This window comes from Aulonocara sp. 'chitande type north' Nkhata Bay, linkage group LG9 (assembly GCF_057382095.1).
Source record: "Aulonocara sp. 'chitande type north' Nkhata Bay isolate Kocher_YH1m ecotype deep benthic linkage group LG9, A_spYH_male_GT1.1, whole genome shotgun sequence".
Classification (NCBI taxonomy): Eukaryota; Metazoa; Chordata; class Actinopteri; order Cichliformes; family Cichlidae; genus Aulonocara; species Aulonocara sp. 'chitande type north' Nkhata Bay.
Window position 1 is genome coordinate 10,992,305 of NC_141352.1, and position 14,337 is coordinate 11,006,641.

The 14,337-nt window shown below is 38.9% G+C and overlaps 2 protein-coding genes across 2 annotated transcripts; both read right to left on the bottom strand.

Annotated features, from left to right (window-relative positions):
* On the bottom strand, positions 1 to 1,980 carry LOC147321677 (uncharacterized). The gene has a single exon (XM_086305102.1). It carries the CDS (start codon positions 1,978 to 1,980, stop codon positions 1 to 3), a length of 1,980 nt encoding a protein of 659 aa, XP_086161228.1.
* A 5,810-nt stretch (positions 1,981 to 7,790) lies between these two features.
* On the bottom strand, positions 7,791 to 9,779 carry LOC147321678 (uncharacterized). The gene has a single exon (XM_086305103.1). The coding sequence runs from the start codon at positions 9,777 to 9,779 to the stop codon at positions 7,791 to 7,793; it is 1,989 nt and encodes a 662-aa protein (XP_086161229.1).
* Between the last annotated feature and the right edge of the window lie 4,558 nt (positions 9,780 to 14,337).

Here is a 14,337-nt window from a genome sequence, read left to right on the forward strand (position 1 = left end):
TCAGACCAACCCAAGATATTCACAGAGGAAGGGGTCAAGCTCACACAGAAACTCAATCATCTGTGAACTGGCAGCTTCACCTTTCTTCCTCACAGTGTCGATAACAAAGCGAGCTCTGTCTCTTCTGTTTTGTATGACGTCTGCTGCATCCATCTCAGCATCAGTTATCACCCTTTCATCCAGCAGTTTGTCCATCAGATTGCTGAGAACAGGTCCTGATATACTTTTGATGAAGCAGCTCCGTAGAGCTGATAGTCTCTTTATTGGATCAGTGTCCAAAGTATCAGTTTTCCCTCCGCTGGGCAACAGACAAACCTCTCTTTCCCAAACACAGCTGGAGCTGCTCTTGTCTCCCAGACTCAGGTTAATATCTGTGAGGATTTTTTTTAAGACTACCTGAAATGATGGGAAGTAGCTTTCATGGTGCTCCTCATCAAAATCAGCTTCTTTGGGTTGAACTTTAATCAGGTCATGCTCAGGATCAGTGACCAGAGTGTAAACCTGCTTTGGGTGCAGTTTACAGTGAGATGATGTCTCTATGTATCTCTCAGTTTTGTCTGACGTCTTCCTGTTACGCAGAATTTTGCTGAACACAATATTTCGTGGCAGCATGAACACAGTGAGGACAGATCTGAGATCAGGATCAACTGGGGGTTTGTAGAAGAGCAGAACCAAAGCTTGGACTGGGTCAGGGGGAGAGTCTTCATCCTTCACATTACCATAACCAGAAAACCCTGTGATGTTTATAAAAGCATGACTTTCTGTTATCTTGTGGGGGGTAATAAACTCGATGCCCTCCTCCTTCACATGAGCGACCTGCAAGAACTGACCTCCACCTGTGGAGATGAGCTCACAGTGTGGGAGACAAAGCTGACACACAGACTGCTGCTGACATTTGATGTCAAACAGGGGTCCTGCAGGCTTCTTGTGGTGTTGGGCCAGCAGCCTCCTGTTCCAAGGGACAGTCCTGTAAACCACGTCTCCTTCTGCCTTCATGTCAAACACCAGGCCGGTCACACTGCACTGGTACAGGCCTGCACAGGAGCACTGGAACGTGTAGTTTTCATCATCAAAATCATCAGTGATAACTGGTGTAAACCCCTTTAACCTCATGTCAGGTGAGCTTGCTGCTTGTATCAAGTTCTTGATTGGTGTTTTGGTCAGTGAAGACAGGCTGTGAGAACGAGTCAAGTAGCAGGAATCTGTGGAGGAGAACTGTACACGAGAACTGTGTGAAAGGGTATTGGTTGATGACATGTTCTTAGTCATGACAGGAGGATCTGCTTCTCTTGACTTGTTTTTTATCCATGGAGAAGAAACTCTGCAACCATCTTCTTCAATTGTTCCTTCACTTATATATTTAGGCAACCCAGTGGATTTACAGGGTGATGAAGTCTTGCCCATCAGGTCTGTGGAGCCAAACTTAATTTCACCACATTTACCTTCAGTATACTGGTGAGATGTGTTTTGTTCCTCTTGTGAATCTTCCATCTCATGAAAAACAACAGTAACAGACAAATTAAACTGTCTAAAATCACTGTCTTCCACTTTGAGCTCCTTACAAACAATTGCCGGCTCCCGTGATGGGGAAGGATTGTGGCTTAAAGGTTTACGTTTCTCCTTTCTGTCTGACTTCTTCAACTTAAAATGTAAAATCTTGAATCGATGTTTATAAGCTGAAATCTTTTTTTCTTTAGGTAGTGAAATACTCCTGTAGCAGACACCATCATCATCATTGTCGTCGTCTGTGTTCAGCTGTGTTCTGATGTTTTCATCACTGATGCAGTATGTCCTACAGGAGGGCCTTCTGAGAAAGAAGCACCAACCTGCTCTTACATCCTCCTCACCTTCTTCATCATGTGACTTAAATGCATAATTTGTGTCTTCTTCTGTTTTTCCTTCACTTATTGGATCATCTCTAACTTTAGTGATTTCTCTCTTTTTCTCCTTTAAGTGTCTGTTCTTAAATAAACACTTCATCTTTTCTTCTTTAAATGTCTCTTGTTTAAAGAAGCTGCTTCAGTCTTCTTTTTGGCTCTGATGGTATCCGTCACTTTCTTGAACCTGGAAAACCAATTGTAGACTTTGTTTTATTCTGTAAGAATCATTCAGTAGCTGGTGTGTATACAGAATAAATACAAATCATTATTTACGCCTACACATTCAATTCAATTTTATTTATAGAGTGCAAAATCACAACAACAGTCGCCTCAACGCACTTTATATTGTAAAGTAGACCCTACAATAATACATACAGAGAAAAACTCAACAATCATAAGACCCCCTATGAGCAAGCACTTTGGTGACAGTGGGGACGAAAAACTCCCTTTTGACAGGAAGAAACCTCCGGCAGAACCAGGCTCAGGGAGGGGCATCTTGTCTAATGTAGACAAGATGCAATCCCGGATTGAAAATGCTGATTTGAGATGGTTTGTAGTGGACCTGTGTGGTTAAGATTTGGAATTGCAAATAAATAACACAGAATTGAATAAATAAAACAATCCAAAATTGAATTCAAAATCCTGCTCCTCACATACAAGGTCTTAAATAATCATCTTTTACTCCAGCAGAGTTCATTCGAGTTCGTTAATTAAACAAATGTATACAAATATTATAATATCATATAACATCTGTAGGGCTCTGCACAGCATGGAGGCTGCATCACATGAAAGTACCTGGCTGGAAAAAAATGTTCAGTGAGAGAGAAGTTACTTACAAAGGCTACACAGCAGTACACTGAAGCAACCTCCACTTTGTCACCAACACTTGTGACCAGACAAAAAATATGAGCACACGTTTTCCCCACACACCAGCTGGTGTTTATACAGGAAGTAAAAAGAACACAAAAGTGTCCGAACGCATCAGAGCCTGATTAAGTGACGCTAAAAGAAAAAGGCAAGAAAGAATTTAACATAACATAAACCAATGAACAAGATGTGTTTCACTCGGACATTTCAGCTTAAACTATATTTTCATTTTTCGTTAATAGTTTTATTATTTAATCATTGAATTTCATTGAATAAGTGCAATGAATATATTGTCCTATTTGAGCCAAGTAGCTTATTTGTCTCTCTCTTATTTATTTTTCTTTTCCGGCAAACGAACTCATGTGTGTTTTCACACATTTAAACTGATGTTGTTATTTTACTCCTGTAGAGAACTACTGTTGACATCAGTTTTTACAAATCCATAATCAAGAAACACGAAGCAATTAATTATTTTTCTTTGTTTTTGTTTTTTAAGCGAGCGATACAAAGTTATCTCGGTTGTTTGGATGATTATATTCCAGCTTGATCCAAAAGTATGCAAAAAGAAATATGCGCATATTCAGTGAAACTGGAACAGGACGCAACGCTGTAAACAGCCTGGGTGTGTTTAACAAACCGAGGATGTCCAACCTGCATTTCAGCTTCGCTCCTGATCTGGACAGAGCCACGTTTTTACACTCGTACGTGACAATCAGGGCCCGAAATCTCTCTGGATGTGCGCTCTGTACAAAAATGTTCATGCCACAACTAAAAATAAAAATAAAAATAAACGCCACTTTAATTAACAGAGAAATGTTAATCGTTACAGACAAACACGGCCCGCTGACGCCGGGGTGCAAACGGGAGTTCTAAAAAGTTTGTAAGAAAGAATTTGTTTCTGTAAGCTCTTCTTTTCTTAACTTTCATATTTTTAAAATGTTCTCTACAAATGTTTTAAAATGTTTCTCTGCAGATAACCCAAATGTTCACATTCTACATTACCTGAAGCTTCCTTAACGTTTCAGCCTTGATTTCCTTTTTCGGTGTGATCCACCGACTGCACCTGCCAAGATCTGACTTTGCCTTCGACCAGTAAGTTTTAAGAATATATAAACGAAAACGGCTTAAAATCACTTTACCACCTATCGACCTTGATCCCATGTACACCTCAGCTATTAGAAATGTTTTTGTTCATTTCAAAGTCCAGCAGGGCGCGGCCGACCTGTACACGTCACCAGTATCTCACCCTTTTAGTTTATTTTGATTTATTGTTTTTTGCTTTGTGTTTAATAAACTTTCAGATCTCATTTAAATCCAATCTAAACTATTTTGCTTGTAAGAAAGGAACATGCTGCTTTCAAAAAGCATAGATTAGAAGTGGGCAGAGATTTATAGTTAAAGAAAGTGAAACAAAAAGTAATGTATAAAAACAAACGCTGAGCTGTCTGACTGCTCCGGTAATTATGTAACAACAAATGCAGTTCCTGCTTTCTTGTTTTTCACTTTTTCCGGGTTTTTGATTAAATTAACCTAAATGAATCCAAAATGTCTTGGAAAGCTCAGAATTACATGTCAGGGTTTTGGTAGCTGGCAGTCAGTCCTGATCACCTTCACTAAATCCCTGTCCAACAAAGCAGTATTGAGGCCTTATTGATTTAACTTGAGCTCCAGTCCTGAGTTTTATGTTTATGTGGGTGGTTCAGGTTTTTCTGGGATACATTGCCATGGTAACCTATGGTCAAAATAAGAGATCCGTATAAATGCCCAGGGACCAATCGAATTTGTAAAAAAAATAGCATCACCTGGATTAGTGAGAGGAAAGATCCCTCAGACCTCAGTGGGTGGATGGTGTCTAATGTTTTTAAGAGCATCAGAAGTTTCTGTATTCACCCAAAAAACATCAGGAAAAATATCAGTTCTTAGAAGCAACATAATACTCACAAATTTAAATTAAGTTATTGTTTATACATATCAATATAGGTGACCTTTTATTAGGTTTGGTAGTAGACCAAGTCTGTGTGTGACTTGTGTTTTGTGTTGTACAGATAAGCTTTCGTCTGATGGAATCGCAGGTTAGAACAATGTAGCTTTAATACTGAGATTTCCACAGTCAGCGTTTTTGAAGAGCAACGGTGAATGCATGTCATTCTAAAAGTACCGTAGCAAAGTTTAAGGCTATCATTTATTCAATGTTATGTGCCAACTAAGCAAACAGCAGCTGCTGCTACTCCCTCAACAGTCGATTGTCCTGTTTATTCTGGTTCATCCTCCACGCAAACATCACACGACGCTCATTCTCGAGTTACTTAAAGTTTTGCGGGTGACAGTCTGTACTTCTGCGTGACAATGTATACATGTGTGGTCTGTTCATCAGGGATTCCCAAACGCTGACACTGTCTGCACCACAAATGGGTAAATGGCATCGCCTCAAAAAAGAGGACGTGGTTTAAATAAGTAAAGAAATGTTCAGGCCACAAATAACCACAACATAAACACTTGTTTGTTTAAAACTCAGATGTTAATCAAAAAGAAGAAAAATATGAATACATTTAAAAGTTAGTTTTTGATCTGTAAATTAGAAAATTGTTTTGTTCCGGGTGCAGCACCGTTTTCCTTTGAAGTCTCTCCCTCTTTCCTCCACCTTTAATCTTCTTTGAAATATTTGAAATATTATCATCAGAGATGCAGAAAGACCCTGCGTGTAGCTTTGAGCCCCAGAAACAATCAACAGATGCTGATCGTATTGAGTTTCATGCAAACAACCATAGACACTCATTCTCCTCTTAAAGTTTCGCATGTAACACTCTTGTTTCTGCGTGACAATGTATACACGTGTGGTCTATTCATCAGGGATTTCCAAAAGTCACACTGGTCACATCAAAATGGGTTAATCTATCACTTAAGAAAAAGGTGATAAATTGAGTACACAACCACAAACTATGTACACACTTATTTAAAACTCAGATTTTAATCAAAGAGGAATAGGAATACGATTAAAAGTAAAAATTTGAACTCTAAATTCAGGAAGCTATTTAAAAAAAAACAAAAAAAACCTATATATATATATATATATATATATATATATATATATATATAGGGGTGCAACGATACACAAAATTCACGGTTCGATATTTTTTCGATACAAAAAAAATGTTCATGCCTTTTTGTCATTTATTAAATTTTCACGGCACATTCTGCACCACATCTCTGTGCGTTCATCATTTGTTTGAAGCCAGCTCACCTCCTGCAACCACTTTTCTGAGAATACGCGCTTCTTTTGTGGTTCGGCCTTCTGACATTTCTTTGGAGGTGGAGGAACATCACAGTAATTGCTTAAAGGAGCTTCTTCGACATCTTTAAGAGTTCTAAACAAATGTCTGTCCTCCTGAAAATCTTATGTACGCAAACACGTTGTTGCAACTTCTTATCTTGTGCGTGTTTTTTATTTTGACAGCGAATGCGCACCTGCGGACCACTTATGTGCAGCCCTGGTTATTTAGCTCGTCATATTGCAGCCACAGAAATTCTTTTGTCCATGAAACCATAAAGCTGCACTTTCTTTTTGCCTTATAGTCTGATTTGTCATAACTTCTCCGTTTTGTGGTAAGCTTTTCTTTGGCTGTCACTTCTTCACCCTGACCTGTCTTATTTGGCTCAGCAGAACTGAAATGCTTTTACACACTCACTCACATAAGCTCAGCGATTCTCTGCGCGATCAACCTCTCACATGTTTAAGCTGCGGGAGATTTCACTTGTCATGTTTGCATAGTAAGCTAACGATTAATAAGACGATGTCAGAGGAATTGGTGCACAAATTATCATCACTCACAGATCAGTGCTGTCGCTCTCTATACACAGTTCGCACGATTGCAAAGTGAAAGCAAAAAAACAAGCGCAAATTCAAACGCATTTCAATATGTCACATATTGACAGTGGCTCACCGATGCCAATGACATAATTACCCAGCTACATTTCTGAAAGAATGCAAAAGCATTGACATATATTTTTCCTTCCTATGACAGCCCGACGGGCAGGGCAGAGATAGATTTTGGTAGCCCGACTGAAAAAATCGCTAGCCCGACGTCCCGGGGCTTGACAAATTGGTCTCCCTGTGTGAGTTTTTTGGCTGCAAGAGGGAGAAAGGAGAATTGGAAAGGCTCCTCACAGATTTGCTGTCAGATACCAGAACTGCAGACAACTCACGCTCACAGAAGGCCTTCAAAATGAAGGTAAGCAGAGCCTGTGTCATTACCGAAATTTAAATGTGAGCAGTGAGCGCTCAAAGTTTTCGCAGTCAAGCTGATAGAGCATCTATATGATATGATATAAAGCACAAAAAATTGAATTACAAGTTGATTATATAAGATTTAAAAAGGGGTTTGTGCAAGGTTTTAAGGTTGAATAAATAAAAATGAATGACAAATTGAACACGGCAGTAGTGGGTGCATAATTTTCATAGAGCTGTTTATATATTCATAAGTCACATTTGGCATCACTGTTTTATCAGAGCTGCAGAAATGCACCGAGGAACTCGGGAGAAAAAATAAGATGAGACATTGCATCTTTTAGATTTTTCAAACAAAGAAAAAAACCGTAGAAATTAGTCCACAATGAAAAGTACAAGAAAACTCATGGTTAAATAAATACCTGACAGAAAAAACTGATTCACATTCAATCATGAAAAAAATCCTTATGTTTTAAACAGCTCTGTATATACAAAAAAATAAAAGCAAATAATTAAAGACAAAGCAACATGCTGCTGTTTGTCTTCATGAAAAATTCAGAAACACATATACATGAGACATATCCATACAGATACTTCTGTATGGATTCATCTGTATGCATGTAATAATAATTAATAATAACTATTCATGAAAAAGTACTGAAATCAGTTCACAAGCTGTTAGAGTTTCATACTTTAAGTTACATTAAAATCCATTCAGACAATGGTAATAAAAATAATTTAAAAAAAGGTTGCATGACACACACTAGAGAAATGCGTCATAAATGTAATTATTCTTACTGTCTGTTCACATGGATGCGTCAGACCAACCCAAGATATTCACAGAGGAAGGGGTCAAGCTCACACAGAAACTCAATCATCTGTGAACTGGCAGCTTCACCTTTCTTCCTCACAGTGTCGATAACAAAGCGAGCTCTGTCACTTCTGTTTTGTATGACGTCTGCTGCATCCATCTCAGCATCAGTTATCACCCTTTCATCCAGCAGTTTGTCCATCAGACTGCTGAGAACAGGTCCTGATATACTTTTGATGAAGCAGCTCCGTAGAGCTGATAGTCTCTTTATTGGATCAGTGTCCAAAGTATCAGTTTTCCCTCCGCTGGGCAACAGACAAACCTCTCTTTCCCAAACACAGCTGGAGCTGCTCTTGTCTCCCAGACTCAGGTTAATATCTGTGAGGATTTTTTTTAAGACTACCTGAAATGATGGGAAGTAGCTTTCATGGTGCTCCTCATCAAAATCAGCTTCTTTGGGTTGAACTTTAATCAGGTCATGCTCAGGATCAGTGACCAGAGTGTAAACCTGCTTTGGGTGCAGTTTACAGTGAGATGATGTCTCTATGTATCTCTCAGTTTTGTCTGACGTCTTCCTGTTACGCAGAATTTTGCTGAACACAATATTTCGTGGCAGCATGAACACAGTGAGGACAGATCTGAGATCAGGATCAACTGGGGGTTTGTAGAAGAGCAGAACCAAAGCTTGGACTGGGTCAGGGGGAGAGTCTTCATCCTTCACATTACCATAACCAGAAAACCCTGTGATGTTTATAAAAGCATGACTTTCTGTTATCTTGTGGGGGGTAATAAACTCGATACCCTCCTCCTTCACATGAGCGACCTGCAAGAACTGACCTCCACCTGTGGAGATGAGCTCACAGTGTGGGAGATGAAGCTGACACACAGACTGCTGCTGACATTTGATGTCAAACAGGGGTCCTGCAGGCTTCTTGTGGTGTTGGGCCAGCAGCCTCCTGTTCCAAGGGACAGTCCTGTAAACCACGTCTCCTTCTGCCTGCATGACAAACACCAGGCCGGTCACACTGCACTGGTACAGGCCTGCACAGGAGCACTGGAACAGGTAGGTTTCATCATCAAACTCATCAGCAGTAATGCCAGGTGTAAACCCCTTTAACCTCATGTCAGGTAAGCTTGCTGCTTGCATCAAGTTCTTGATTGGTGTTTTGGTCAGTGAAGACAGGCTGTGAGAACGAGTCAAGTAGCAGGAATCTGTGGAGGAGAACTGTACATGAGAACTCTGTGAAAGGGTATTGGTTGATGACATGTTCTTAGTCATGACAGGAGGATCTGCTTCTCTTGACTTGTTTTTTATCCATGGAGAAGAAACTCTGCAACCATCTTCTTTAATTGTTCCTTCACTTAAATATTTAGGCAACCCAGTGGATTTACAGGGTGATGAAGTCTTGCCCATCAGGTCTGTGGAGCCAAACTTAATTTCACCACATTTACCTTCAGTATACTGGTGAGATGTGTTTTGTTCCTCTTGTGAATCTTCCATCTCATGAAAAACAACAGTAAAAGAGCCAGACAAATTAAACTGTCTAAAATCACTGTCTTCCACTTTGAGCTCCTTACAAACAATTGCCGGCTCCCGTGATGGGGAAGGATTGTGGCTTAAAGGTTTACGGTTCTCCTTTCTGTCTGACTTCGTCAACTTAAAACGTAAACTCTTGAATCGATGTTTATAAGCTGAAATCTTTTTTTCTTTAGGTAGTGAAGTACTCCTGTAGCAGACACCATCATCATCATTGTCGTCGTCTGTGTTCAGCTGTGTTCTGATGTTTTCATCACTGATGCAGTATGTCCTACAGGAGAGCCTTCTGAGAAAGAAGCACCAACCTGCTCTTACATCCTCCTCACCTTCTTCATCATGTGACTTAAATGCATAATTTGTGTCTTCTTCTGTTTTTCCTTCACTTATTGGATCATCTCTAACTTTAGTGATTTCTCTCTTTTTCTCCTTTAAGTGTCTGTTCTTAAATAAACACTTCATCTTTTCTTCTTTAAATGTCTCTTGTTTAAAGAAGCTGCTTCAGTCTTCTTTTTGGCTCTGATGGTATCCGTCACTTTCTTGAACCTGGAAAACCAATTGTAGACTTTGTTTTATTCTGTAAGAATCATTCAGTAGCTGGTGTGTATACAGAATAAATACAAATCATTATTTACGCCTACACATTCAATTTTATTTATAGAGTGCAAAATCACAACAACAGTCGCCTCAACGCACTTTATATTGTAAAGTAGACCCTACAATAATACATACAGAGAAAAACTCAACAATCATAAGACCCCCTATGAGCAAGCACTTTGGTGACAGTGGGGACGAAAAACTCCCTTTTAACAGGAAGAAACCTCCGGCAGAACCAGGCTCAGGGAGGGGCATCTTGTCTAATGTAGACAAGATGCAATCCCGGATTGAAAATGCTGATTTGAGATGGTTTGTAGTGGACCTGTGTGGTTAAGATTTGGAATTGCAAATAAATAACACAGAATTGAATAAATAAAACAATCCAAAATTGAATTCAAAATCCTGCTCCTCACATACAAGGTCTTAAATAATCATCTTTTACTCCAGCAGAGTTCATTCGAGTTCGTTAATTAAACAAATGTATACAAATATTATAATATCATATAACATCTGTAGGGCTCTGCACAGCATGGAGGCTGCATCACATGAAAGTACCTGGCTGGAAAAAAATGTTCAGTGAGAGAGAAGTTACTTACAAAGGCTACACAGCAGTACACTGAAGTCACTCCACTTTGTCACCAACACTTGTGACCAGACAAAAAATATGAGCACACGTTTTCCCCACACACCAGCTGGTGTTTATACAGGAAGTAAAAAGAACACAAAAGTGTCAGAACGCATCAGAGCCTGATTAAGTGACGCTAAAAGAAAAAGGCAAGAAAGAATTTAACATAACATAAACCAATGAACAAGATGTGTTTCACTCGGACATTTCAGCTTAAACTATATTTTCATTTTTCGTTAATAGTTTTATTATTTAATCATTGAATTTTATTGAATAAGTGCAATGAATATATTGTCCTATTTGAGCCAAGTAGCTTATTTGTCTCTCTCTTATTTATTTTTCTTTTCCGGCTCATGTGTTTTCACACATTTAAACTGATGTTGTTATTTTACTCCTGTAGAGAACTACTGTTGACATCAGTTTTTACAAATCCATAATCAAGAAACACGAAGCAATTAATTATTTTTCTTTGTTTTTGTTTTTTAAGCGAGCGATACAAAGTTATCTCGGTTGTTTGGATGATTATATTCCAGCTTGATCCAAAAGTATGCAAAAAGAAATATGCGCATATTCAGTGAAACTGGAACAGGACGCAACGCTGTAAACAGCCTGGGTGTGTTTAACAAACCGAGGATGTCCAACCTGCATTTCAGCTTCGCTCCTGATCTGGACAGAGCCACGTTTTTACACTCGTACGTGACAATCAGGGCCCGAAATCTCTCTGGATGTGCCCTCTGTACAAAAATGTTCATGCCACAACGAAAAATAAAAATAAAAATAAAAATAAAAATAAAAATAAACCCTACTTTAATTAACAGAGAAATGTTAATCGTTACAGACAAACACGGCCCGCTGACGCCGGGGTGCAAACGGGAGTTCTAAAAAGTTTGTAAGAAAGAATTTGTTTCTGTAAGCTCTTCTTTTCTTAACTTTCATATTTTTAAAATGTTCTCTACAAATGTTTTAAAATGTTTCTCTGCAGATAACCCAAATGTTCACATTCTACATTACCTGAAGCTTCCTTAACGTTTCAGCCTTGATTTCCTTTTTCGGTGTGATCCACCGACTGCACCTGCCAAGATCTGACTTTACCTTCGACCAGTAAGTTTTAAGAATATATAAACGAAAACGGCTTAAAATCACTTTACCACCTATCGACCTTGATCCCATGTACACCTCAGCTATTAGAAATGTTTTTTGTTCATTTCAAAGTCCAGCAGGGCGGGGCGACCTGTACACGTCACCAGTATCTCACCCTTTTAGTTTATTTTGATTTATTGTTTTTTGCTTTGTGTTTAATAAACTTTCAAATCTAATTTAAATCCAATCTAAACTATTTTGCTTGTAAGAAAGGAACATGCTGCTTTCAAAAAGCATAGATTAGAAGTGGGCAGAGATTTATAGTTAAAGAAAGTGAAACAAAAAGTAATGTATAAAAACAAACGCTGAGCTGTCTGACTGCTCCAGTAATTATGTAACAACAAATGCAGTTCCTGCTTTTTTGTTTGTTTGCTTGTTTTAATCAATTTTAAATCATGCTTTTTATTTGTTTTTGTTTCTAATGTCTCTGTAAAGCACTTTGAATCACCTTGTTGTTGAATTGTGCTATACAAATAAACTTGCCTTGCCTCTCTCTCTCTCTCTTTCTCTCTCTCCCTCTCATTTATTTTTTTTAATTTCCGGTAAATGATTCACTCTCACCTGTGTTTTCACACATTTAATCTAATATTGTTATTGTTAGTTCTGGTTTAGGACTACAGCTGACAAACCTGTGACTACATTTTCGAAGGTATGTTTCTGCGCATCAGTAAAAACCTCAGTATGGAAACATCAGGTTTTACAAATCCACGATCAAGACACACGAAGCAGGCGATGTCCGACCTGCTTTTCAGCTTCGCTCCTGACCTGGACAGAGCCACAGTGTCTACTTTCATTTTTACACGCGTGCGTGACAATCAGCGCCCGAAACCTCTCTGAATGTTTGAAAAATGTTCGGCGGGGCCGACCTGTACACGTCACCAGTATCTCACCCTTTTAGTTTATTTCGATTTATTGTTTTTTGCTTTTTTGTTTAATAAACTTTCAAATCTCATTTAAATCCTTTGCAAACTATTTTGCTTCTAACAAAGGAACATGCTGCTTTCAACAAGCATAGATTAGAAGTGGGCAGAGATTTATAGTTAAAGAAAGTGAAACAAAAAGTAATGTATAAAAACAAACGCTGAGCTGTCTGACCGCTCCAGTAATTATGTAACAACAAATGCAGGTCCTGCTTTCTTGTTTTTCCTTTTTCCAGGATTTTGATTAAATTAACCTAAATGAATCCAAAATGTCTTGGAAAGCTCAAATAAACTGATGCACACACAGTCTTTCTGAGTTTTATTCTAAACTGTTATTAACTGAATATTTCAGACATTTTCTGGTCCAAATGATTGGACCCAGCACTAATCTCTTTAGAGCCATGAGTTCAGTTTGCTTTTCCATTTTTCAAAGCATGCAGTGCTATGGTGGCCCTGAAAGGTCAAACGGATTTCAACTTAGGAAAAACACCAGTAAATTGGTTTCTGTCACCTCTGCAGCTGTTCCTTCAGATACTTGTGTTGCCACAAACACTGCAGTTTTTTTAAAGTAAGCAGCATTTATTCAGTTTGTCTTTTGTGTGTTTTGGCATAATTTTTCTCATTGCTGTTTTTTTCTTAAGTTGTACTCCATTTCCATCCACTTCTCAGACCCACCATAATGTCCTCTACAGGGCAGCAATATAGAAGCAAGAGCTCACATTTATCATGGGTCAGACCGACCACATGTCCCGTATATGATAACCAGTTTGTTTCTTTCCGTTCAGTTTACTCACAAACTCTGTGTTTTATTTTCTGTCAGACTCCTGTTACGTTGCTCTTTGGTGTTTTGCTCAGTGAAGGCAGGCTGTGAGAATGAATCAGGAAGCAGGAAGCTGTGAAGGAGAGCTGGAGGTCAGAATTACATGTCAGGGTTTTGGTAGCTGGCAGTCAGTCCTGATCACCTTCACTAAATCCCTGTCCAACAAAGCAGTATTGAGGCCTTATTGATTTAACTTGAGCTCCAGTCCTGAGTTTTATGTTTATGTGGGTGGTTCAGTTTTTTCTGGGATACATTGCCATGGTAACCTATGGTCAAAATAAGAGATCCGTATAAATGCCCAGGGACCAATCGAATTTGTAAAAAAAATAGCATCACCTGGATTAGTGAGAGGAAAGATCCCTCAGACCTCAGTGGGTGGATGGTGTCTAATGTTTTTAAGAGCATCAGAAGTTTCTGTATTCACCCAAAAAACATCAGGAAAAAATATCAGTTCTTAGAAGCAACATAATACTCACAAATTTATTGTTTATACATATCAATATAGGTGACCTTTTATTAGGTTTGGTAGTAGACCAAGTCTGTGTGTGACTTGTGTTTTGTGTCGTACAGATAAGCATTCGTCTGATGGAATCGCAGGTTAGAACAATGTAGCTTTAACACTGAGATTTCCACAGTCAGCGTTTTAGGAAGAGCAACGGTGAATGCATGTCATTCTAAAAGTACCGTAGCAAAGTTTAAGGCTATCATTTATTCAATGTTATGTGCCAACTAAGCAAACAGCAGCTGCTGCTACTCCCTCAACAGTCGATTGTCCTGTTTATTCTGGTTCATCCTGCACGCAAACATCACAAGACGCTCATTCTCGAGTTACTTAAAGTTTTGCGGGTGACAGTCTGTACTTCTGCGTGACAATGTATACATGTGTGGTCTGTTCATCAGGGATTCCCAAACGCTGAC

Excerpts from the sequence above, each read along its gene's own strand:
- LOC147321677 (XM_086305102.1), bottom strand. The coding sequence starts at position 1,980 with ATGAAGTGTTTATTTAAGAACAGACACTTAAAGGAGAAAAAGAGAGAA.
- LOC147321678 (XM_086305103.1), bottom strand. The coding sequence starts at position 9,779 with ATGAAGTGTTTATTTAAGAACAGACACTTAAAGGAGAAAAAGAGAGAA.